The sequence below is a fragment of the Esox lucius genome, chromosome 10, assembly GCF_011004845.1.
Source record: "Esox lucius isolate fEsoLuc1 chromosome 10, fEsoLuc1.pri, whole genome shotgun sequence".
In the NCBI taxonomy this organism is placed as follows: Eukaryota; Metazoa; Chordata; class Actinopteri; order Esociformes; family Esocidae; genus Esox; species Esox lucius.
The window spans coordinates 24,613,744-24,638,560 of NC_047578.1; the positions used below are offsets into that span (position 1 = coordinate 24,613,744).

The window sequence follows — 24,817 nt, forward strand, 5'->3', positions numbered from 1 at the left end:
AGCGAACACACACGCAAGGCCACATTCTAGATATGGCTATCTCCAAAGGTCTCTATATTTCCTCTTCTATGAAAGTAAACTCTGTTACTGTTAAGAAAAGGTTCAAGAATGAAAGTACCAACGCTCAGTTTACAGAAGCCATAGCTACAGCTCTGGAAAAAATAAAAGAGACCACTGCAAAATAATCGGTTTCTCTGGTTTTACTCTTCACTGGTATTTGTTTGAGTAAAATGTTTTATTCTATAAACTACTGACAACATTACTCCCAAATTCCCCCCAAAACTATTGTCATTTAGAGTGAGGTTGAGAGGTTCCGACTAGAGATAGTCGGGATCACCTCTACGCACGGCTTGGGCTCTGGAACCACACTCCTTGAGAGAGGATGGACTCTTCACCACTCTGGAGTTGCCCATGGTGAGAGGCGGCGGGCTGGTGTGGGTTTGCTTATAGCTCCCCAGCTCTGCCGCCATGTGTTGGAGTTTACCCCGGTGAACGAGAGGGTCGTTTCCCTGCGCCTACGGGTCGGAGATAGGTCTCAACGTTGTTTGTGCCTACGGGCCAAACGGCAGTGCAGAGTAGCCGACCTTCTTGGAGTCTCTGGGAGGGGTGCTAGAAAGTGCTCCAAACTGGGGACTCTATCGTTCTACTGGGGGACTTCAACACCCACGTGGGCAACGACAGTGACACCTGGAGGGGCGTGATTGGGAGGAACGGCCCCCCTGATCTGAACCCGAGCAGTGTTCAGTTATTGGACTTCTGTGCTAGTCACAGTTTGTCCATAATGAACACCATGTTCAAGCATAAGGGTGTCCATCAGTGCACATGGCACCAGGACACCCTAGGCCGTAGGTCGATGATCGACTTTGTTGTTGTTTCATCTGACCTGCGGCCGTATGTCTTGGACACTCGGGTGAAGAGAGGGGTGGAGCTGTCAACTGATCACCACCTGGTGGTGAGTTGGATCCAATGGCGGGGGAGGAAGCTGGACAGACTCAGCAGACCCAAACGTACTGTAGGGGTCTGCTGGGAACGTCTGGCCGAGTCTCCTGTCAGAGAGATCTTTAACTCCCACCTCCGGCAGAGCTTCGACTGGATCCCGAGGGAGGCTGGAGATATTGAGTCCGAGTGGACCATGTTCTCCACTGCCATTGTCGAAGCGGTGTAAGGTCTCCGGTGCCTGTCGAGGCGGCAATCCCCGAACCCGGTGGTGGACACCGGGTTCGGATGCCGTCAAGCTGAAGAAGGAGTCCTATCAGGCCTGGTTGGCTTGTGGGACTCCTGAGGCAGCTGACTGCAGCCCGGGTGGTTGTGGAGGCAAAAACTCGGGCCTGGGAGGAGTTCGGTGAGAAGGACTATCGGCTGGCCTCGAAGAGATTCTGGCAAACCGTCAGGCGCCTCAGGAGAGGGAAACAGTGCCCTACCAATGCTGTTTACAGTAGAGGTGGGCAGCTGTTGACCTCAACTGGGGATGTCGTCGGGCGGTGGAATGAGTACTTCGAAGATCTCCTCAATCCCGCCGTCACGTCTTCCATTGAGGAAGCAGAGGATGAGGGCTCAGAGGTGGACTCATCCATCACCCGGGCTGAAGTCACAGAGGTAGTCAAGAAACTCCTCGGTGGCAAGGCACCGGGGGTAGATGAGATCTGCCCTGAGTACCTCAAGTCTCTGGATGTTGTGGGGCTGTCTTGGTTGACACGCATGTGCAACATCGCGTGGCGGTCGGGGACAGTGCCTCTGGGATGGCAGACCGGGGTGGTGGTCCCTCTTTTTAAGAAGGGGGACCGGAGGGTGTGTTCCAACTACAGGGGGATCACACTTCTCAGCCTCCACGGGAAAGTCTATGCCAGGGTTCTGGAGAGGAGAATACGGCCGATAGTAGAACCTCGGATTCAGGAGGAACAGTGTGGTTTTCGTCCGGGCCATGGAACACTGGACCAGCTCTATACCCTCTACGGGGTACTGGAGGGTTCATGGGAGTTTGCCCAACCAGTCCACATGTGTTTTGTGGATTTGGAGAAGGCATTCGACTGTGTCCCTTGCGGCATCCTGTGGAGGGTGCTTTGGGAATATGGGATCCTGGGTCCTTTGGTAAGGGCTGTCAGGTCCCTGTACGACCAAAGCAGGAGCTTGGTCCGCATTGCCGGCAGTAAGTCAGACTTGTTCCCAGTGCATGTTGGACTCCGGCAGGGCTGCCCTTTGTCGCCGGTTAAATTTTTATGGACAGAATTTCTAGGCGCAGCCAGGGGTCAGAGGGTGTCAGGTTTGGGGACCACACAATTTCGTCTCTGCTCTTTGCGGATGATGTTGTCGTGTTGGCCCCTTCAAACCAGGACCTTCAGCATGTACTGGGACGGTTTGCAGCCGAGTGTGAAGCGGTGGGGTGAGAATCAGTACCTCCAAATCTGAGGCCATGGTCCTCAGTCGGAAAAGGGTGGCTTGCCCACTTCAGGTTGGTGGAGAGTCCCTGCCTCAAGTGGAGGAGTTTAAGTATCTAGGGGTCTTGTTCACGAGTGAGGGAAGGATGGAACGGGAGATTGACAGACGGATCGGTGCATCTTCTGCAGTAATGCGGTCGATGTATCGGTCTGTCGTGGTGAAGAAAGATCTGAGCCGCAAGGCGAAGCTCTCGATTTACCTGTCAATCTACGTTCCTACTCTCACCTATGGTCATGAGCTTTGGGTCATGACCGAAAGGACAAGATCCCGGTTACAGGTGGCCGAAATGAGCTTTCTCCGCAGGGTGGCTGGGCGATCCCTTAGAGATAGGGTGAGAAGCTCGGTCACCCGGGAGGAGCTCAGAGTAGAGCCGCTACTCCTCCACATCGAGAGGGGTCAGCTGAGGTGGCTTGGGCATCTGTTTCGGATGCCTCCGGAACGCCTTCCTGGGAAGGTGTTCCGGTCCCGTCCCACCAGGAGGAGACCCCGGGGAAGACCTAGGACACGCTGGAGGGACTATGTCTCCCGGCTGGCCTGGGAACGCCTCGGTGTCCCCCCGGAAGAGCTGGAGGAAATGTCTGGGGAGAGGGAAGTCTGGGCATCTCTGCTTAGACTGCTGCCCCCGCGACCCGGCCCAGGATGAAGTGGAAGAAAATGTATGTATGTGTAACAACAAAATACTAATGTTTTTACTTAGGAAGAGTTCAGAAGTCAATATTTGGTGGAATAACCCAGATTTTTTATCACAGCTTTCATGCGTCTTGGCATGCCCTCCACTAGTCTATCACATTGCTGTTGGTTGACTTTATGCCACTCCTGGCACAAAAATTCAAGTAGCTTGGCTTTGATGGATTGTGACCATCCATCTTCCTCTTGATCAAATTCCAGAGGTTTTCAATGGGGATCAGGTCTGGAGATTGGGCTGGCCATGACAGGGTCTTGATCTGGTGGTCCTCCATCCACACCTTGATTGACCTGGCTGTCTGGCATGGATCATTGTCCTGCTGGAAAAAACAATTCTCTGAGTTGGGGAACATTGTCATAGCAGAAAGAAGCAGGTGTTCTTCCAGGATAATCTTGTACTTGGCTTGATCCATGCGTCCTTCACAAAGACAAATCTGCCCGATTCCAGCTTTGCTGACACATCCCCACATTATCACCGATCCTCCACACAGTGTGCGAGACACTGTGGCTTGTACGCCTCTCCAGGTCTCCCTCTAACCATTAAACAACCAGGTGTTGGACAAAGCAGAACATTTTACTCGGTAGAGAAGATTACCTTACTCCATTCCTCTATGGTGAAATCCTTCTGGTCTTTTGCAAACTTCAGCCCTGCCCGTAGGAGCCTGTTTTGAATCGTCCTTGCCGTGCATTTCACCCCAGCTGCTGTTTGACATTCTTTTTGTAGGTCACTTGATGTCAACCTACAGTTGATGTAATCTAGCCAGTCTGCCAGTCTGTAGTCAGTAGTTTATAGAATAAAACAAAACTGTTAATTTTCTTCAAACACATACCTATGAATAGTAAAACCAGAGAAACTGATAGTTTTGCAGTGGTCTCTTAATTTTTGTTCTATGAACCGCCATCTTTGAAATTTTCAGGATGGAAGCAACCTGACGCTCACTGTATCCCTATACCAGTAAAGCCAGAATTGAACCCTCACTCAAAGCTTTTCAACTCTTTTGTTATTTTTTTCATTGAAATTACCTTTGAGGTACTACTTGCACTGTTTTTGCCATCCAACTGGTCCTATTGCAAGAGGATAGTGATGACCACAGCAGTGGTTTTTTATATTTTTCCTTGTTAAATTAGATTTGGTTCAGGTAATCAGTAAAATGAGGTGTGCCTGTGTTGGAAGTTGACAAACATTGGAATGGAATAGCTGCCATACATGTAGAGATGCTGATTTAAGAAAAATTTGGAGTGGACTCTTAATTTTTTCCAGAGCTGTATCACTCCAACTATAAGTGCAGAGTCAGTTGATGTACTCCTGGATAATTTTAACGCCAAAATATTGAATGTCATGTTGCACCAGTAAAGGTAAAGAAAACTGAACAAACAGAAAACACCATTGAGAACCACCATAATGGTAAGTGCCCTGAAAATAGAATGTAGGAAAGCGGAACTTAAGTGGAAGAAAACTAAACTTCAAAACCACTATGACATCTATAAACAAAGCCTTGGTAGCTTCTACTATGAGTTACACAGGGCTAGACAGCAACATTTTTTGGGAATGATCAACAGGGATATCAACATTAACGGCACTCTATTTTCCATGACGGAGTCCACTGTGAAATATAATGAATTTGTGTGTTTCTTTAGTGAAATAAAAAAGATTAGACGGACCATCAGAACTACACAGTCTAGCAATGACACTGTACTGTCACTACGACCACCAAGATATAACTTGGTTATGTTGCATTTGAATACAATTTATCAAAAATCCCTAGAAGAAACAGTTCACATCTTAAGGCTTCCACATGTTGCCTCGACACACTGACATCTGACTTTATAAAAACTATTTTAAACACTATAACAATGGATCTACAGCAAATATTTAATGACATTTTCCCAAATGTCTCTAAAATGAGATGCCATTAAGCCCCTATTGGAAAAGATAACACTGGATGCATCTATATCAAGCAACTATAGATCTGTACCAAATCACCCTTTTATAGCCAAGATCATTGAGAAGGTTGTCTTCAATTAACTCAGCAATTTAGTGAACTCCAGTGGTCTCTTAGACAGATTTCAGTCAGGCTTCTGACCTCACCACAGTACTGAAACACCTCTGATATATGGCTGAATACTGATTCCGATAAAATAACAGTTCTGGTTCTGTTAGATCTGAGTGCAGCATTTGACACTGTACAACACTTTTAGACATGCTGGAAAACTGGGTAGGACTCACCGGGACAGTCCTTAATTGGTTCAGATCTTATTTAGATTTCTGGAGTTACATTGTCACCATTGGCAATCATAAATCTGATAGGGTGGCTATGACGTGGAGTTCCCAAGGGATCAGTTCTCGGACCGCTTTTGTTCAGTCTCTGCATGCTACCTCTGGGCCAAATTCTACAGAACAACAGCATTAACTACCATAGCTATGCTGATGATATTCAAATATATATGGCAATGTAACCGTATGACAACAGGTTGATAGACTCTCTGTGTCATTGTGTAGAGCACATCAATCCCTGGATGAACCAAAACTGTCTACAACTAAACCAAGACAAAACAGAGATTATTGTGTTTGGCAAAAAAAAAAAAAAAAGAAGAGATCTAGTATTAGTAAAGAGTTGTATTCTTAGGCCCTAAAAACCAGGGACCAAGTGCATAATCTTGGTGTTCTGACTCAAAACTCATGTTCAACAGTCATATCAAAGCAGTCATCAAAACCCCATTCTATCATCTTACAAATATAGCCAGAATCAAGGGCTGGTGTCCCAAAAAGACCAAGAGAAGCTCATCCACGCTTTTATCTCTAGTAGGGTTGACTGTAATAGTCTCTTAACTGGACTCCCCAAAAACACTGTAAAATAGCTGCAACTCATTCAGAATGCTGCATGATAACCAGGATCAAAAGAACAGAGCACCACTCCGGTTCTTAAATCTTTGCACAGGCTTCCAGTCAGTTACCGAATAGATTTTAAATTGGTGCTTTTAGTCTATAAATCACTAAATTGTTTAGGCCCCAAATACATTTCATATATGTTTGAAGAAAACAAGCAGGGCTCTTAGATCCACAAACTCAGGTCAGCTAGTAGTGCACAGAGTCCAAACTAAACATGGCGAAAGCTGCGTTTAGCAGTTATGCTGCACATAACTGGAATAAACAACCAGAAGATCTTAGATGTGCCCCAAATGTATAAATTTTTAAATGCAGGTTAAAAACACTTCTCATTTCACACACCTATGACTGAGCGCTTAAACTTAACCACACTGTTTAGCCTTACAGCTTTTATAGCTTCCTCGTGTAATCTATTACGGAATCTACCAGTTATGTTTTTTATTGTATTTTCTTATTCAATGTTTTATTATTATTATTATGTCATATTTTTTATTCTAGTATTTATTTTTATTCTATAGTTTTTTTATATTTCTCTTTTTCTTTGTAAAGCACATTGAATTGCTTCTATGTAAGAATAGTTCTATATAAATGAACTTGCTTGCTTGCAAGGGGTCTGATCAAAAAGGTTAGAGTCTGACTAGCTAATGGACAGCCTATGTTTTTTCCAGAAACACACAACACCTTAAAAAGTTGGTTTATAGAGACATTTCAGGGATGACTAATGTGTTAGGCTTGGTAGGTCATAGAGTAGAGGTGTTTAACTTTTATAGCAAAACATTGAAAATAGAACAGTTCAGGCAGGGTTCATGGTTTCAATTCAGCTTTGTGTATGAAGAGAGATTAAGGACATCATTGCCAGCACTGCAGGCGTTTGCCATGTTAGTGTAACTATCTCAGAAGGCTTCATTCATGGCTGAGAAGACCCCAGGCTGAAGCCAGGTTTCAGTTAGGAATATGTCAAGCTAGTATAAATCGTTCAGAGGTGTTTTGATAGAATAGCCTGCCTAATTAGCACTTTGAAATTATGTTGATCTGGCCCCATTGCAATCTGTTTGTAGTTGTTTAAAAATGTGGTATGACGTCATTTATGATCATTTTCCCTCATGTAGCTTTGGTCAACTATATTTGTTAATAGTAGCTTTTTGTGTAATTTAACAACTTCCAGTGTAAAGTAATAGTTAAACTATAGCCTGAGTGGCTTCCTCAACATTTTAAGAGTAGGTTATATTCCCACCCGGGCTAGTAATATACGCTCCTTTGAAGACGCTTTGGATAAGAGCGTCTGCTGAATTACATAAGGTATGGAATGTTATATCTTTTAAAAAACAACAAATATTAGCAATACATGACAAGTTTTTAACAACAATTAAAAAAAAACGTGAAAGTATCGCTGTGCAAGATAAATTGAACGATGTATTAATCTCCCAAGGAAGCATTCATATCAGGGTTTCTAACAGAATGCCTAGGAATGAAAAGTGATAGTTCTTTATGAACTGAACTTAAATAATTTGTAACGCCATTTATTTGCCATCATTCTTCACTCTGCAAACGTATTCTGTTCAGAATATATTTCTGTGAACTTTGTGCACATTATTCTTACACATCAACACAACCAAAGAAACCATTTATTGAATATATTATTCTTAGTATAAAATGTATACATTCTTACTATACCGCATCAGCTACTAAGCTCCCGCTTCTGAAGTTCAGAGAACGGTCTAGATGTGACTGATGGAGTTGTTTCAATGAAGGTGTTGTTTACGTGCGGGGAGCGCACATAATTCTACGACGGCGGGGGAGGAGTGCTAGCTAAACATATAGGAATCCTATTTGGCTAGTGTAAGAAGGTAACAGAAAACGAGAAATCGAAGCGCCAACACGGATTTTCTGTGGGATAAACGCACAGGCCTGGCTGCTAAAACGGTAAAATGCATTTGAAATACACTTGTGGGTGAAATTATATTTCGCTTTAAATATCAAAATAGTCAATTGGAGTCCAATTAAATTCGGCTAACATCAAAGCTACCACCAAGTAGCTAGCTAACGCTGGGCAAGATGGCGGTCAAATTAGCTAGCGATTCAATGCTAGGTTAGCATCAGATGGAGTTTGCTGTCTAGCCGATGGAAATATGCAACGTTACTGTAGTTTAACAACATATTTACAGACACTGGGAAATATGTAGTTGTTTAGAAAAACCACAGTGTATACAAATATTTACGAAAGCAGTACCTCTGACAAATATGGCGTTGGATAGCGAAGTTAGCATAGTATAATTTGTTACACGGCCAACTCGACAAGCTAGCTAGCAATGAAACCTTTCTGACGTAGTTAGTTCGATACCTACTAGCTAGCTACCGTTAGTCTGAGTCAACTACAGTAATTGTTATTTGTTGCCAGTATTGTTGTGTAGTTACACATTGTTTCTGATCCCATGTGAATTACCAGATATGACACATACTGTTTCTTGCAAACATTAAAATTGGCATCAGCTAGGTGACGTTAACTACCAAGGTAGCTAAAGCGACGTTTTTTTCTTGAATGCAGTTGTAAGCAAATGTTCTTACTGTATTCTTGAGGTGGAGTTACTAGAGTTCACTTATTGTGAACACTGTCGAAACACAATCTAGATTCGTGTTTCACAGCCTTATATATTACGTTACACATAGTCATGTTTAATTTCATACCCCCACCACCTGTTCCTCGACTGGTTTGCTTTGGCTACTTTTCTTGCTTTCCACCAGCATGCAGCTGTTCTGTTCCACCTCCCAATCTCACGTAATGCAATCTAACCCAAATCAACTGCACTGCTATTACCAAGTAAATAGGGCAGGCAGGTAGCTTTGCGTTTATAGTATTGGGCCGTTGACTATAAATGTTGCTATATCAAATCCCAAGCCAACTAGGTATCTTGTTCTGCATTTCAGCGAGGCCATTAACACTGTTTCAGCCTGACGAGACCTCCAATTTAGATGGATTGGGTTAAATATTGATGTTAAAATTAGGTTGGTTGCAGCTTGTGTGCTGTTGACAACAAGCACTTATGAAGTCCTAAGTTAAATCACCTTCGTCTCTATCTAGATGCCACACCCAAGACGGTACCTGTCCTCAGAGCGGGCCAGCCGGAGCAGCTATCAAGACCGCTACCGGGACAGAGACAGGGGACGCAAGCAGAGGCATCGCAGAACTCACTCTTTTTCCTCTAGCAGTGACCGGGAGAAGGAAAGAGACCGAAGGGGTCGGGGAAATAGACAGGAAGGAAGCTATGCTCGCTCCAGGAGGTGTGTTTGCATGGCTGTGGTAATGCTTTGTACTTGCATTCTGGCCATCTGGTATTCAAGCTTTAGCATTATCCAATGTTTTATTTGGTACAAATGTTTTCATAGCCTCAAACTGTCAATATGTTAATGTACATAGGTCAGTGTTCTTTTGTGGCATAATTTCAGTAATCTTGTAACTCGAAAATTTGAGATGGTCATAAGTCACTGCTATAACCGTGGAACATCTGTTATGTTTGCCCTGTTTTTCAGCTACGATAATCGTTCGCCAGACCGCAGGCCGTATGACCGACGCTACTGTGAGGGCTACCGACGCCTGGACCAGAGCCGGGAGCGAGAGCGTGGAGACAGGGAGCGGGACCATGGAGGACCGCCCGTCGTTGACGGGTACTACGCACAGGACTACTCACCGGGAACGTTCGACTACCGGCGGGGCCGTGAAAGGGAGCGGGACGAGTCGTACCGAAGGAAGGGCAGCAGGCGTAAGCACAAACGAAGGCGGCGTAGAACCAGGTCCTATAGCCCATCCTCCTCGGTGAGTACAGCCCGGCCCGAGCTTGTCCTCTAACCCTCCCACTCCTCTCTTTCTGTCCTTCTCTCCTCTCTATTTCCCTTCACATCTTTCTGTCTCTTCTCTTTAACGTTCTCTTGTTCACAGCCCCTGGACTTGGTAAGTAGCACAATCTTTTTTTTGTTTTTGTCTACAGAATTGTTTTCTTTGCCTTAACAGTAAAATCCAGATTCACCTTCTATCTACAGTCACATAAAATGAGTGTAGTGAGACTTGACGTATTTCACAGTGTGGCTAAAGAGTCCTCCACACTCCTGCGTTATGTAGACATGAATGACTGAGGGGAGCAAAAGGGTGGGATCTATGTATGGCTGGTAAATTTTTTTAAATCTTAAAGAACTGTTTTCTGCTTGATTGCCTTATCACTCTTTGAGTTTATTTTCTTGGGAAGAACTCTGCTTAAATTTAAGTGGGCAATGTTTATAGTTTTGCTATAGCTGTTTTTTGTCTTTTATAAGTTGGTTTTTGGTTCTTGAATGGCTGTGCAGGTTGCCTCCTTGTTTGTAAGCAGCACTGGTTAAGAGGTAGTAGGGGAGAGAAGCAGAGGACGAAATGTGATCTTTGACTTGTTCCCTTGCACTATATCCCTATCGTTATATATTTCCTCACGTGGTGTCATACGAATCGCCCTATGACCACCAAACCCACCTACGTCAACTACAACACCACCACCCTCCTCCTCCCTCCTCGTCCTCTACCTGCGCTGCCTTCCACCGCCGTGGCTACGGCTGCCCTCGAAAACCCCCTGTCCCCTGTCGGTCGTCTCGTGACCTGCTGATGCCGTTGGGGGCTGAAAACAGCGGAGTGACAGCCGGACGCGGGCACTGAGTGTGAGAGACGACGAGGAAGGGCACCTGATCTGTCGGAGTGGGGACGTCCTGCAAGAGAGATGTACTCACTGCCACTACTCTATCGTAACCCTTCTCCATATGAGTATTTAAAAAAACAAACAAAAAACATAGCGCATTTACTGACAAGGGAGTGCCTGATGATGCCATGGTAGAATGCTGTTTGCTCTAGCTCAAAAAGCAAGGGTGGATTGCACTAAACATTTTTGATGTTGACAATGGTTTTAGATAAATATTGTTCGTTGTTTTCGAAGATCTCTAGCTTGGGTATGTTTTATCTTTTTCTTTTCTTTTCTTTAACCTGAGAAGTCACTGAGATTCACATAGAGTCCTAATCAAGAAAGCAGCATACACATAGTTCCACACGACAAAACTTTAAAAATAAATATGAATGATAGCTGAAATGGTGAAAAAAGTACACAACTACTTAAGAATAGGTTTAATAAAAAAGTAATAATACAGCTAAACATTGCATCATTATCTACTGATCATGTTTTAACAAAAAATCTTTTAAACTCAAATTGTTTTAGTAATAATTAATTGGGGAGGAAAGGAGTAACATTTTCAGATGTTTTTGAATCATTCAGTTTGACAATAATAATAATAGTTACTAATTAGTTACTAATAATAATAAAAATGATAATTTATTGCATTTGTAAAGCACTTCATTATAGAAGAATAATCTCAATTATTAGCAATTGACTAATCAAAACCGTGTAAACATCTACAACTTAGTGTTGTTTTTTAACTTAATTTTTTTTTAATGATATGCTCAATATATTAGTACATTTAAGAACATGATTGATATGCTTTAAAGCAGTTATGACCAAATATCTTTTAAAACCCAAAACACTATCCCTTGCAAGAATTATATCTTCATTAATTCCTCTCCAAAATGCAAGTTATTAATGAATCTGCTTATTTACACTTCAGGGGAAGTTTTGCATGAGTGGGTTTTTTTCAATGACTTGGGTTAACCAGTCAAGCCCATCTCGTTCCCCCTTCCCTAAAGTAGGCAACCCCCCCACAACATCTGTAGAGAATTCAATTTCTTTATTTTCTTATAGGCTGCGGGGGGGGGGGGGCTCAAAATTTACGTGTCTTTTTTGTTTTTATTTGCTCTGGTAGTGTGTGGGCACCAGATATCATAGGACTAGGACTATGGAAAAGTAAAGATTTTTTTTTTTTTTTTTAGGCATCCCATATGTCCACAAACTGAAAAAGGGTATGGGCTTTGGGATTGAAACGCCTGTCACTTTTCTTTTTGCCTTGGTGTTCCTACCCTAGTCCACATGTCTAATTCTTCAATTCCCTTCTTTCCCATTCTCTCTTTCCCTTTCCCTCTCTCTGTCTGTCTTCCAGATGAGATTGTCAACACTCTCGGGGAGGGCACCTTTGGGAGGGTGATGCAATGTATCGACCATCGCCGGTACGTATCTGCATAAAAATTACATTTGCTGGTTCTGGTTCCGAGCCTCCAAGGTCCTATTTGTCAACCTTCATTAGGTGTTTACTTACAGCCTGTGGTTTTACATTTTAAGCCCTCTTTGCTCTTGTTACTCTACATCGTGGGCATTTGCTGCCAGTGGGGAGGATTTATGCCTGGGGGGCTAGAGTGTAAACTGGTTGTGTTCCAAATGGCTCCCTATGCAGTGCACTACCTTTTATTATTGCCTTGGTCAAAATAGTGTCTGTCTTGCTTATCCTCATTAATTAAGGATGAGCGGTGTGGCTTTGTGACCGTTGGGAACCGTTTGAGTTTATCAAGAATGGCAATTACATCCCATGCAAACTTATTCAGTGCTTTATGTGCTTGGACTCCATGAACCACAATATGAGTTTGGACTTGAGTATGATAAAATATGTTTTGGCAAATAACAATTGATGCAATTCTTCACAAAAGCGTTTTTTGTGCGATATTGAAGAATTGCTGTGAAATCATTTGTTGGCTTGCATATGTAGTGTGCAACTGCATAGCTATGAATTCTGACAGATGTAGTTAGCTACCTTGTCTGCGCCAACAGATTAGCACTTGTTCCCAAGATGCATGTTTTGCGTTTCTGCATAGTCAAGATTCAAGAACGAGAACACAGTTTACTCATCATAAGGGCAAATTATTTTGGCAAGGTTGAATTGAATGAAACCCATTTTCTTGTCAAGGTTACACTATCAGACAGTAGTACTTTTTTTCTTTTTTCTTAAGGAGATTGAAATGATTTTAAAAGATATCTTACTGTATGTGACAACCTGTTCCCAGGCAACTGCACACTCATGGGTATTGTAGTTAGATGTTTAATAAGGTCCACTTTAGGTAATCACAGCATTGCACAGGAAGTTATGCCCTGATGTATGTCTCTTTCTTAGTTTTTTATATTGTCTGTGTCCTACAGAGGAGGGGCTGCTGTTGCTCTGAAGATTATCAAAAATGTTGAGAAGTACAAGGAAGCCGCTCGTCTGGAGATCAACGTGCTTGAGAGAATCAACGAGAAAGACCCGGAAAATAAATAGTGAGCACCCACTACTGACTAAAACCACCACTGTATTTTTCATTAAACCATAATGTAACATGAATGCCATCTCTGTTCCTGTCCTCTCGTCCAGCCTGTGTGTGCAGATGTATGACTGGTTTGACTACCACGGCCACATGTGCATCTCCTTTGAGCTCCTTGCCCTGAGCACCTTTGATTTCCTGAAAGAAAACAACTACTTGCCTTACTCCATTAGCCAAGTCCGGCACATGGCCTACCAGCTATGCCTGGCTGTCAAATGTACGTTTTATATTTATTTTGCGTTTATTGCCTCCTTTACCATGTGGCCTAGACATTGTGAAGGTGTCTGTCATTTATTGTGTGTATTGAACATGAGCCATTCATAGATTTGATTAGATTCAACTTTATTGTTATTGAAGAAGTACAGTACAACTAAATGCAGTATTGTTATATCATCATGTCAACCACCAGTGCCCTGCATAGACCCCTAACATCCTCTCACACAGCCCTTATCTGTTGAGTTAGCCACCCTTCCTCACGTAGAGACAGAGGTTGGAATTGAAATGAAAGGCCACCGTTGTTTGCAATAAGCAGCCTTTAGCCACACGAGGGCATTGTCGGTTTAAAAGTATGGGTCAGAAAAGAAGGGCAATTGTCGTTGACCATCAATCAAATGTGTATAGCTGTTTTGTTGGTGTTTTAACCGGGATTGTTTCCTCACAGTTCTTCACGAAACCAAGCTGACGCACACAGACCTGAAGCCAGAGAACATCCTGTTTGTAAACTCTGACTTCACCATTACCTATAACATAGAGAAGGTAAGACCAGGATTGAGAAGCCTGTTTGGCCATCATATGGGCCATTCTTAATGTTTACTAATTTTAACCTGGTGAAAGTAGTGCAACCTATAGGGGGCTGGCGCCAACTATTTTGGATGAAGCCAGTCATAGCAAATGCTTTGCCAGTCAGTTATTGCTTTAGGTGAAAATTATGAACAGGCATAAGAATATGAGAAGTTTCTATTTGAATACAGGTATGATTAAAGATGCCATAAGTTGAAGTTGGACATAAAAATGAAGTTGAACATTCAAATTTACAACAAAAAATTTTTCCTAATTTTTTTTATGTCACCCCTATGGACTATAGCACCTGTATGTATGTGCAGAGTATCAAGTTGCAAGAATATGAACTCCCAGGTTACTAGATATTTGGAATAGGCTAATCAAAGGGTCACTTACAGTCTCTTTGTTTAAAAGTAGATATTGTAAATATTTTAAGGATTTTGGGATATTTTCTGCTCTTTCAAAATGATTTGGTTCTGAGACACATTCTATCACGTCCTACAGAAGCGTGATGAGCGGACAGTGAAGTGCACTGATGTACGTGTTGTGGACTTCGGGAGTGCCACGTTTGACCACGAGCACCACAGCACCATTGTCTCCACACGGCACTACCGTGCCCCAGAAGTCATACTAGGTGAGTGCCCCGTCTTCAGGCCAGAGATGCCCATATCGCCCCGCCTGTTGGCTCCATCATTGTGGACCATACTGTGCACTACTGAATCCTCAAATCCTGAGTTGCTTAGAAAAATAACTGCACCCTACACGTGAGCAATAAAACTGCTATTGTTTCTGGTTCATTGAAGTGAGCCATTCTGAATACTGGGTGGTGTTCTTTGGCAGTTGCATTGAACTTCCACTGTCTGCCAGTTCTTTCCCTGCAGACGGACATTAAGCACAGTTGATCGGCTTTAGCCTTAACTTAGTAGTGCACGAGATGTGATAATTAGTTGATTATGCTTCCTTAGAGTTGAGTTAGGTAGATAGTCTTTTCACATACTTTTAAAATCTCAAGGTTTAAGCTTGCCAACGCCTTGTAATGTGGCTTGTATGAGTCCTTGATCTATTTAAAGAAACTCGACCTGCAGCCTCACCTTTCTGGTCTACGGTGCTACTTCTTTACAGGAAGTTGTAACCAGTCTTTAGACAGAATGCTACTCCTAAAACTGATGATAATTTATCAAAAGCTAAGACCAAAGAAGTCAGACTGCAAGTCTAGATTTGTTTATGTAAACAGTTGTTTGAGTGACTTCAGCCAATGAGGTTTCTGTATGAACATTCCAGGAGTATTACTTTTGTTACCCTTGGGTTTGTGCTGATTTGCTAGTGATTGTTATTAAATCCTTTTGAAAATGTCCTTTTGAAAGCAGATCATGCAATTTGTTCACAACTCAACATAGTACAGACTTGAAAGAATCTGACTTAAAAATACTTGTCATACAAGGATTAGCTCTAATCTGTGTCCAGGCAAACCACCCTTAAAAGTTCTCTTCCCTCCCATCTGTGTTTTGTCTTGCAGAGCTTGGCTGGAGCCAGCCCTGTGATGTGTGGAGCATCGGCTGCATCCTGTTCGAGTATTACCTAGGCTTTACCTTGTTCCAGGTATAACCCTACTTCAAATGTCCCCCTAAAGTACTACTGGGTACTGTTTGTTCCGGTTGTCAGGAATTCTTAAAAAAGACCAGATTTCATTCCTGTGGTGGTGACGCCGTTATTTGTAAAGATAATTGACCGTATGCTCTAGAAGTGTTTGTAACCAAATAATAACAGTAACTGAAGCAAGCTGGTGTTGATATCCACTTCAGCATGGTTTTGTGGTACTGTTGATGCCACTTGGTTGCATGTCAGATGTTTGACATTTCCCCAACCTCCCTGCCTGTTTCATTTCACTTCAGTTAGAACCAGCTGCAATGACAATGATCCGCTATGTATTTCTATTGACTAAGGTAATTGATACCATGATACCAAATCTACATGACATAATTTTTTGGTGTTGTAACATTGAAAAAGTGAACATTTTAGATGAGCGGGTTTGGTTTTTCTGTTTTGTTTTGTATCCACCTTGAAACTTTTAAAACTCTAAAATTCCCAAAACAACTTGACAGACAAATTACATGCAAGCAGATAAGGAAAGCTGGCTAGGATAGCCTTTTTTGTTGCATGAAAACTCCCACCCTGATTCTCGTGTTATTTCAACATGTCTGCCCACTCAGGTTTTTTTTTTAAGTAGGTTTTGTCATTGGTCACTTTTAAGTCTATCGTCCTGTCCCTAAAGTTCGTCATATTTTGGTTGATTTATACCTGTCTAGGCATCCGCAGTAAACTTGGATGTTATCAGTGGACCTTGTAGAACCAAAACAACAGCTAAACACCCTGCCTCTGCTCAAACCTTGACATTTTAGAACAAATCGTTTGCAGCATATGTTCATCTTTGTCCAATACATTATTAAAAATGTATAGCACTCTGTTTCAGCCATATTTGTACTCAGTGTTATCGGTCAAATTGTTGCAAGATAGCTATGGTCTCTTAGATTTGTATGTTGACGTAGGTCTTGTGTGTGTTGTGCTATATATTTATATGTACACTGAAGGGATAGATGGTAATGAAAGATATTAATTAAAAATGTACCTTTGCGATCTTGTCATTATTCATCCCTCTCAGACTCATGATAACAGGGAGCATCTGGCTATGATGGAGAGAATATTGGGTCCGGTGCCCTCCAGGATGATACGCAAGACAAGGTCAGGAGATTACACACACACACACAAGTGCCTCTGTCAAGTTGCAGGTCATAAAATCGTCCATAACTTAATGTTTTGTCTAATGTGTAGTTGTCCACGGGTAGCATCACAAGTAGGTGGGTCCATGACAAATCAAAGGGCCTGTGTTTGGTAGTGATGTATGTATGTCGGTTTCAAACCTTATGGCAATTCTTCCAGGCTGCTGCAAAAACACACATAGACCTCAGCACACCCACAAAAATACAAACTGCTTCCTGATGGTGTTTTTATTCATGCATGCCACTCGTTCTCATTCTTTGCTACCTCCTTAACTCAGGAAGCAGAAATACTTTTACCGTGGCCGTCTGGACTGGGATGAGAGCTCGTCAGCTGGAAGATATGTGAGGGAGAACTGTAAACCCTTACGTGTAAGTTATTTACCCAAGTTGTTTTTCCTATCGCTCATCCACTTGAATTAAATAATACTTTCTTAATGTCTGAAATGGAGGATGATTAATGATTGACAGAATTAAACCCTTATTCAAGTGTGCTTGTTTTCCTGATTTCAGTGTTATTTCGATAACCTCAATCCTTCCATTTCAGAGGTACCTTTTGTCTGAAGCAGAGGAGCACCACCAGCTGTTTGACCTCATTGAGAGCATGCTGGAGTATGAGCCTAGTAAGCGCCTGGCCCTGGCTGACTCCATAAGACACCCTTTCTTCGAATCGGGGACAACCGGCGACTCAGTGGGTGGGAAGAGCTGGGAGGGCAATCGTGACATCAGCCGGTGACCCTGGGCCTCCACAGACTCTTAGGATAGAGAGATCAAAGGTGGAGCAAACCAACATGGACAGCCTGGTGCAGCCAAACTGATTGGTCCCTACCCATCTATGTCTGACATTCTTTGGTTATTCATCACAGCATGGACATTTTTCCTCCCACACCTTCCTCCACAACCAGGAGAAAAGGTTTTCATGCTGAAAGCCAGAAGACCAGAAGATGATGAATTGCCAAGAGGTTTTCTTTTCCAAACCTTGAACCACACAAGACCCCAGCTCCAGTCTTCCGCATGTAAAAGAGACAGCTGACCTGGTCTGTTAAATGGAGCACTGGTGGCAAATCTCTTGCCCATGCCTCTGCCATTTGTCTGGACTAATATTAGCCAGTCTCCTGGGGGCCGATTTTGTCAGAGTGACTGACACTCCACATTTGGCGCTTATTTAGGCCTGTCTTATTGATAAGATGTCTATTTCTGTTACTTTATATGCATTGCTTTTGGGGGGGAGGAGATTGTGCTGCCATTATCAATGTAATATGTTTAGGGAACTGACATACCAAATGCACACACTTCAGGCAACAGATACACATTGGACAGCACACAACACAAACTGCCATTACACATGCGTTAGGATCAGGCCTGTCGTCTGAGATGAAGCACACAGGGTCATAACAGTATTGGACAACACCCCACTACTACACACAGCAGGAAACCGTTTACAACAGTATTTATTGTGACACTTTACTGCTGGTCATCTCCTTCCTGTACAGTACTTTTGTATGAGATTTAAATGTATAAAACTGTATATATGTATGATTGTGTAGAATTAAAGTTAAGTCCTCCTTTGCCTAAGCTTTTAGCGCCGTGACTGTCAGCTTTGGCCTTTGGCAGAGTTATAGGGAGGTATTTTGTCTTACTTGACTGTCTTTGAATCTCTAATTTGTATTTTTGACAAGCATTTTTATGTCATTGATTTTACTTTTTGTTTTAACAGGTGACTTTACAAAAACAATCCTGTAAAGCCATTAAGTTCAACTGCCTTTTTCAGGAACCGAACAACATATTTTTCAACTGCCAGCTCTGGGTTTGGATCTAGCAACCTTTTGGTTACTGGTCAGATGCTGTAACTGTTGGGTTACCTGCCACCAAAAGAAGGGTGTGTTTGTCTGGCCTGTGGATTTGTTAAAGGTATTGTAGGGCAGACAATGCTACTTACAGCATTGTTTGTAGATATCAACCCTGTTAACCGAGTGCTCTTTTGAGATAAAGAGAGGACTTGAGGAAGCAAGGTCGTGTTAATGGAGATTCACCTGCGCGTGGACACATTCAAATCTCTCAACATTGCAGGCTCAACCACAGGAAGGGCCGGGAGGATCAACTGTGGCAGCAAGACAGGTGCTCTTACCATCGTCGGTACTTGTCCATCTGCCACTAACTTGTCATGTACCCTTGTCTGCATTTGCATGACTTTCCTTGGCATGGTTTCCTTTGCTGCCGCCATTCCTCTCCATTGCCAGACTTTCTGCTGCCATGAAAACAACGTAGCCTACATACAGTGGGTATAAAGAATTTGTACATAGATATGAGTAAATGAAGCCAGATATACATTTGGACGAGCAGGGTGGAAATTAGGTTAAATATCTATAGAAATGGAAGTATCCTTAGATTTTCTTTAAATGGTTAGAGGCTGATTGATTATGGTTAAACATTATTACAATCTCAGAGTTTCAAGTTAAAGTCAAGAAATGTATGCAAAATCAAAAAGTAGATGATCTCGGCGGTTCTTGCTGGATGGCTATAGATGATCTTGTGGTTTTGTTTTAATGATTGGTAGAGGTATAGTATGTCTTGAAGCATTCAATGAAGCAGCTATTAGTCACTGAAAACAAGTTAACTTCAGACAATCAGTTCCTTCTCCCTCCCCCCTTTTCTTTATTTGGATTAGATCTACTGATCCATCACGTTAGTACAAACAAAATGAATTGTCCTGTCAAGTTATGCCTACACCTAAACTGACATTTCAAACAAAACCAATTGAAAGAATGGAAACAGGTCTACATGACATGAGGCTTTCCTGCACTGCAATGTTTTCTTCCCTGTGGGCTCTAATGAGATGAGTTGTGCTTACGTCTTCGGCTAATCTGCCTGAGAAGCAAGGGAGGGTCAACTGGTAAAATCCTTATAAGAGCGGAGGATCCACTTTATAGGACAAATGCACACAAGTCTATCACCTCAAGCAATGGTTTCTTATAAGTGTGAGAAATCATTTGGAACAAATCGAATTTTTAAATACAGCAAATAGGAAATATTTACAGGTATGTGTAATTTGAAAAAGATATGGGTAACACTTAAATTGTTTATGATATTCTCTTAGATGTTTTTTGCAATTTTTGTACCAACTTTGTTAAGGAAAATGTTTTGCCTTTGACAGGTCAGAAAAAGAAAAAAACATCAGTCTTCCTACAGCTCTCTGTCTAACATACTGAAACAACTGTAGTGTTCAACAGTGGAGATGGATCTTATGGTGGATCTGAAGTCCTTTGGGGATCCCATCAAGCAGTTCAGTGACTACGTGTCGGGGACAGTGGCCAAACCGGATAACAAACGAGAAGCCAAAAAGAGTACAGGAACCCGAAGGAAGAGTATAGTCATTAGCACGGGGGCCCGACGAAAGAGCGTAGTTTTGAGCACAGGGGCCCCCAAGAAGAGCATAGTTGCCAGCACGGGGGCCCGACGGAAGAGCGTAGTTTTAAGCACAGGGGCCCCAAAGAAGAGCACAGTTGCCAGCACGGGGGCCCGACGAAAGAGCATTGTTGGAGTCCGAAGACACAGTATAGCCAGAAGAAAGAGTGCTCCTTGCGCTAAAACTTGTGCTAACCAGAGAACTGTACCAGACTCCTGGCTTAGAGTATACCAGGCTGACATTCAAAGAGAACGGTAGGAATGGGTGGCTGCTGTGTTTGTAATAAAAAAAAAAACATACCGGTGTGTTTATACAGACACACATCAACTGTAATTGTAGACTAAATAGCATTTTCTATTGAAAATGATCATGTTAGTCCTGAAGTAATTTTAATCAGTTTCTGGGAAATGGTGCAATGGCTACTTATGAGACTCAGAACAATCCCACTGAAGCATCTCATTTTTAATGTGTACTGTGGTACTGTAGGAAACTGAGAGAGAAGAAGATTGCAGAGAGATCCGTCAGAAGGAAGAGCCAGCATTTCAGGAGCCAGCATTGCCTTCCTAAGGTAATTAAGTGCAAATGTATGTAGTGTGAATGGTCATTAGAAATCAGTCTGTACTGTTGACTTCTGGCAATATCAAATTAATTTCGCATTACATTTGGATTTCAGAGGCCTCACATCTCACCTTATCTTACAGAAAGGGTTTAAAAGGGTAGAGTGGGGCAGGATATTAGACACCAGAATGACAAGTGTCAAAAGAGTTACAAGATGTACAAAGATTAACCATTGTTTTTTTCTCATCTCCATACAGAGTAAGCCTAACCCAAATGCCAAGAGGAACCAGAAATCGACAAAGGATGATTCATTGTTTGGTGCTTTCCAGGGGCTTAGTCTCAACGTGACAGGAGGCACCCAGAGCTCATTGACCTCAGGCGGGGACCAGTGTAAAGTCATGTGAGAGACTCATCACCTGTACTTGATTACCAGGCTTTGCTCACGTGCATGAAAGCTTGGCAGAGGCTAGACTGTCACCTAACACTTTAATCGCGTCCATGAGCCGGTTCTTTTGGTCGAACCTACATATTTTGGCAGTAGCAATTGAACCTGCGGAACAAGGTTAACTGCACTTGGCCTGAAAAAATTGAAGATGAACTACAAAAAACACAACCTAAATGTGTGATGTGCTGATAGGAAATGACAATGAAGCCAAAGTCCTAAAGCTTGATTCAAGATTAAGTCTGAGGGAATGTGAATATACATTTCTATCGCTTGATCGATTCTTTATGCAGTAAGAGAACACTCATTAGTGCTGATAATAGTTCTGCTTGTCATGAGCTTGTGTTGGTATTTTCTGTTCCAGAATAAATTACGGCAGGGGTATTCAGATCTGGACCTCAAATCCACTTTCACTCTAATTTCTTTATTGTAACACTAATCAGGGACTTATGTAGACCTTAGACACAAGATTGGTGCACTTAGTGATCAGGTAGAACCGTGTAGGGTAAGACTTGAATGCCCCTGATTTACAGTGTCAAGGCCCCGGACATGAATACTATTGTTGTATCCTATATGTGCAGACGTGATAACGTAATTGAATTTGATTTACATTTTCATCAACTTTAAGTAAATGTACGTGTGTGTGTGTGTGTGTGTGTGTATTGTTTTGCACAATTTTAAATGTATATTTGTCTTTTCCAAAACACATTTAAATGAAATGTTGCACAAAACTAGTAGTCATTTTGTCTCACAGAACAATCAGTCTGCCAAATGTATAAAGTGATCATACTGAAATGACATTCATATTATGTTTTTTGTTCCTTAAGAGTTCAACTGAAAAAACTGACTAAACCTTCAAAGCCAACTCTCAATAAGGTAGTTAACGTAAATATGGGACACTCCATTTGTATGTCATGTTTAGGCTGTCCAGTAGGGGTGTTGGTGAGAGTACGGCTAGTTGTTGAACGTCTTTGAAAAGCTACTCTTGGTCCTGACTTTTTACAATTATGACCAGTTTTTAGGAGGTTTAACTGTTTTTCAATAGTGGTCAGTATTTACAAAGTAATCAAACTCATTAGTAATCATTAGGACACAACAAAGGTATATGTATGAGCTATGGTCTCACAAAGACGTGTATGTTTGCCGATAAAACTGGTGAGAAAAATATAAAAATATATAGATTTTTATATATACACATCTCAAAATAAATTAAGGGAACATGTAATCATCATAGTATAACACAGTATCAAATTTCAGAAATATCAATCTATCCATTTAGGAAGCATAAGCGATTATGAATCAGTGTCACAGGTGCACTGGAGAGCCAACAGCTCCCAGACCTGGATCAGGAGCTCAGTGATGCCCTGATCCAGGTCTGGGATATCCCCCAGGACACCATCCGCCATCTCATCAGGAGCATGCTCAGATGTTGTCAGGAGTGCATACAGGCACGTGGGGGACAGACACTACTGAGTCACATTGAGTTGCCCTGTAACGTGTTGGAACAGCCTGTGGTTTCAGTTGTTTACTTTGATTTTTGTTGTGAGTTTCAATCAAGCCTCCTTATTGATTGGTGATTTTTGTTTCCATTGATCATTGTCATTTTGTTCTCCACAAATTACACAATGTACTGTAAAGATTTAATATATTTTCTTCATCGAGACCAGATGTAACTTAGGTGTTCTCTTAAAAGTGAAACAAAGAATTTTCATTGAGAAGTTTCATGACATCTACACTAGGTCATTTTCAACACCAGGTTTCTACACCAGGTTATTATTTTAGTTGCACTACCTAGGGGGAATTATTTTTTTTAATATATATAATTTTGTAGACTGCTAGACACATTTAAACCCCTGGATGGTAAGCAGAACCCATAGAGATACATGCTTTTGTTGACAAAAAAAAGTTTTTGCCAAGCCCTAAAACTTTATATAATTTCCTTTTCTGTAAGCATATGCAATATTCCACAGCTATAGATAAGCTCATATTTAGGTACTTCACTTGCAAACAAAGCTAGTTGATAGCTAAAAATGATTGAGTTACAGTAATCAGCAGTAGTTAAAATTTTGTGCTGCTGTATGTGGAACTGGGGTGGCATCTGATACTATGCTTTACCTCAGAACTAGGCCTGATTCTATTGCTTGTGTACTGCTGGTAGACTCCAGGCAGCTGCTGCTGTAAACAGCTGATCAGAAACATAGCAGAGATGTTCATTGATCTACAGACTGACAGTACTTTCTCTAGCTTTAGAATTAGTGGACATAATCACCAGTAGTAATTATTTTAGAGTGGAAAACTGTGACTTTATGTATAAAAAAACAAACAAGGGCCAGTAGACACAGTAAATGCACTGTAACAGGGACGATTGCGGCGGACAAGAAGCTTGCCCTAATGTTAAGCCGTGGAGTTACCTGTACAGAGTAAGCCTTGGGAGATTTGTACACAGTGAAAGGGATCTTGAAGAAGGATATCACTCCATTCTGAAATACCATGCCATACCCTGTGGACAGCGCTTGATTCGTGCCAATTTCCTACTAACCCAGGACAATGACACAAACACAGTTCCAAACTATGCAAGAATTATTTAGGGAAAAAGCAGTCAGCTGGTATTCTGTCTAATGGAGAGGTCAGTACAGTCACCGGATCTCAACCATATTGAACTGATGTGGGTGCAGCTTGACTGTATGGTATGTAAGAAATGCCCATCAAGCAAATCCAACTTGTCAGAGGAGCTTTATGGGGTGAAATCTCTTCAGATTACCTCAAATTTACAACTCGAATGCCAAAGGTCTGCAAGGCTGTAATTGCTGCAAATGGAGGATTCTCTGACAAAAGCAAGGTTTGAAGGTCAATTACTATTTTCAATTAAAAATCATTATTTCTAACCTTGGCAATGACCATTTCCTATTCAAACTAATAAAGATTGAACGGAAGTGTACATATAAAATAAAACACTGCTTCAGCGGGCTACTGGTGTGCATGTTTCTGACCAAACTGTCGTGAGGGCCCTGGATCCTCTGGTGGGACCTGTGCTCACAGCCAGCACCATGCAGCTCAATTGGCATTCTCCAGAGAACACCAGAATTGGCCGGTCCACCATTGGTGTCCTGTTATTTTCACAGCGCAGAGCTGGTTCACACTGAGATGCCCGTGAACGTTATGCTGCATATCCTGTGTTGCACAGACCTCTGCGTGCTAGCCAACAGTACCCTGACTGCTGTTAGGTTCTGGGTTGAAGTCCTCAGACCCATTGTCTGACCCAATGTGTGATTTAGGTTTTCCTTTAATTTTTTGAGCAGTGTATATAGATATTCCATCCATCCATCTTCTTCCGCTTATCCGGGGCCGGGTCGCGGGGGCAGCAGTCTAAGCAGGGATGCCCAGACTTCCCTCTCCCCAGACACTTCCTCGAACTCTTCCGGGGGGGGACCGAGGCGTTCCCAGGCCAGCCGGGAGACATAGTCCCTCCAGCGTGTCCTAGGTCTTCCCTGGGGTCTCCTCCCGGTGGGACGAAAAAGATGCCCAAGCCACCTCAGCTGACCCCTCTCGATGTGGAGGAGATATTAGTTACATAGATATTAGTTTTGTATAAATATGAATATCG

General features: G+C 42.4%; 2 protein-coding genes across 4 annotated transcripts; both read left to right on the forward strand.

The window, feature by feature from the left end:
- Positions 1-7,687: 7,687 nt before the first annotated feature.
- Positions 7,688-18,446, forward strand: clk2a (CDC-like kinase 2a). 3 transcript variants are annotated; one of them, XM_010903788.5, is made up of 13 exons: positions 7,694-7,930; positions 9,087-9,286; positions 9,536-9,818; positions 10,655-10,745; positions 12,065-12,131; positions 13,093-13,209; positions 13,304-13,470; positions 13,915-14,009; positions 14,538-14,667; positions 15,550-15,632; positions 16,693-16,772; positions 17,089-17,179; positions 17,355-18,446. In XM_010903788.5, exons 2-13 carry the CDS (start codon positions 9,087-9,089, stop codon positions 17,541-17,543), a joined length of 1,593 nt encoding a protein of 530 aa, XP_010902090.1. In that variant the 5' UTR covers positions 7,694-7,930; the 3' UTR covers positions 17,544-18,446. The 3 variants fall into 3 exon arrangements, with proteins under 3 accessions (XP_010902091.2, XP_010902090.1, XP_010902092.1); XM_010903789.4 differs by lacking the exons at positions 16,693-16,772; positions 17,089-17,179; positions 17,355-18,446 and adding an exon at positions 15,926-16,670 and having other exon boundaries at positions 7,688-7,930; XM_010903790.3 differs by lacking the exons at positions 7,694-7,930; positions 9,087-9,286; positions 10,655-10,745 and having other exon boundaries at positions 9,735-9,818.
- Positions 18,447-19,232: 786 nt separating this feature from the next.
- On the forward strand, positions 19,233-22,011 carry LOC109616219. The gene is made up of 4 exons (XM_020050447.2): positions 19,233-19,845; positions 19,962-20,467; positions 20,700-20,781; positions 21,029-22,011. Exons 2-4 carry the CDS (start codon positions 20,043-20,045, stop codon positions 21,173-21,175), a joined length of 654 nt encoding a protein of 217 aa, XP_019906006.2. The 5' UTR covers positions 19,233-19,845; positions 19,962-20,042; the 3' UTR covers positions 21,176-22,011.
- The last annotated feature ends 2,806 nt before the right edge of the window (positions 22,012-24,817 follow it).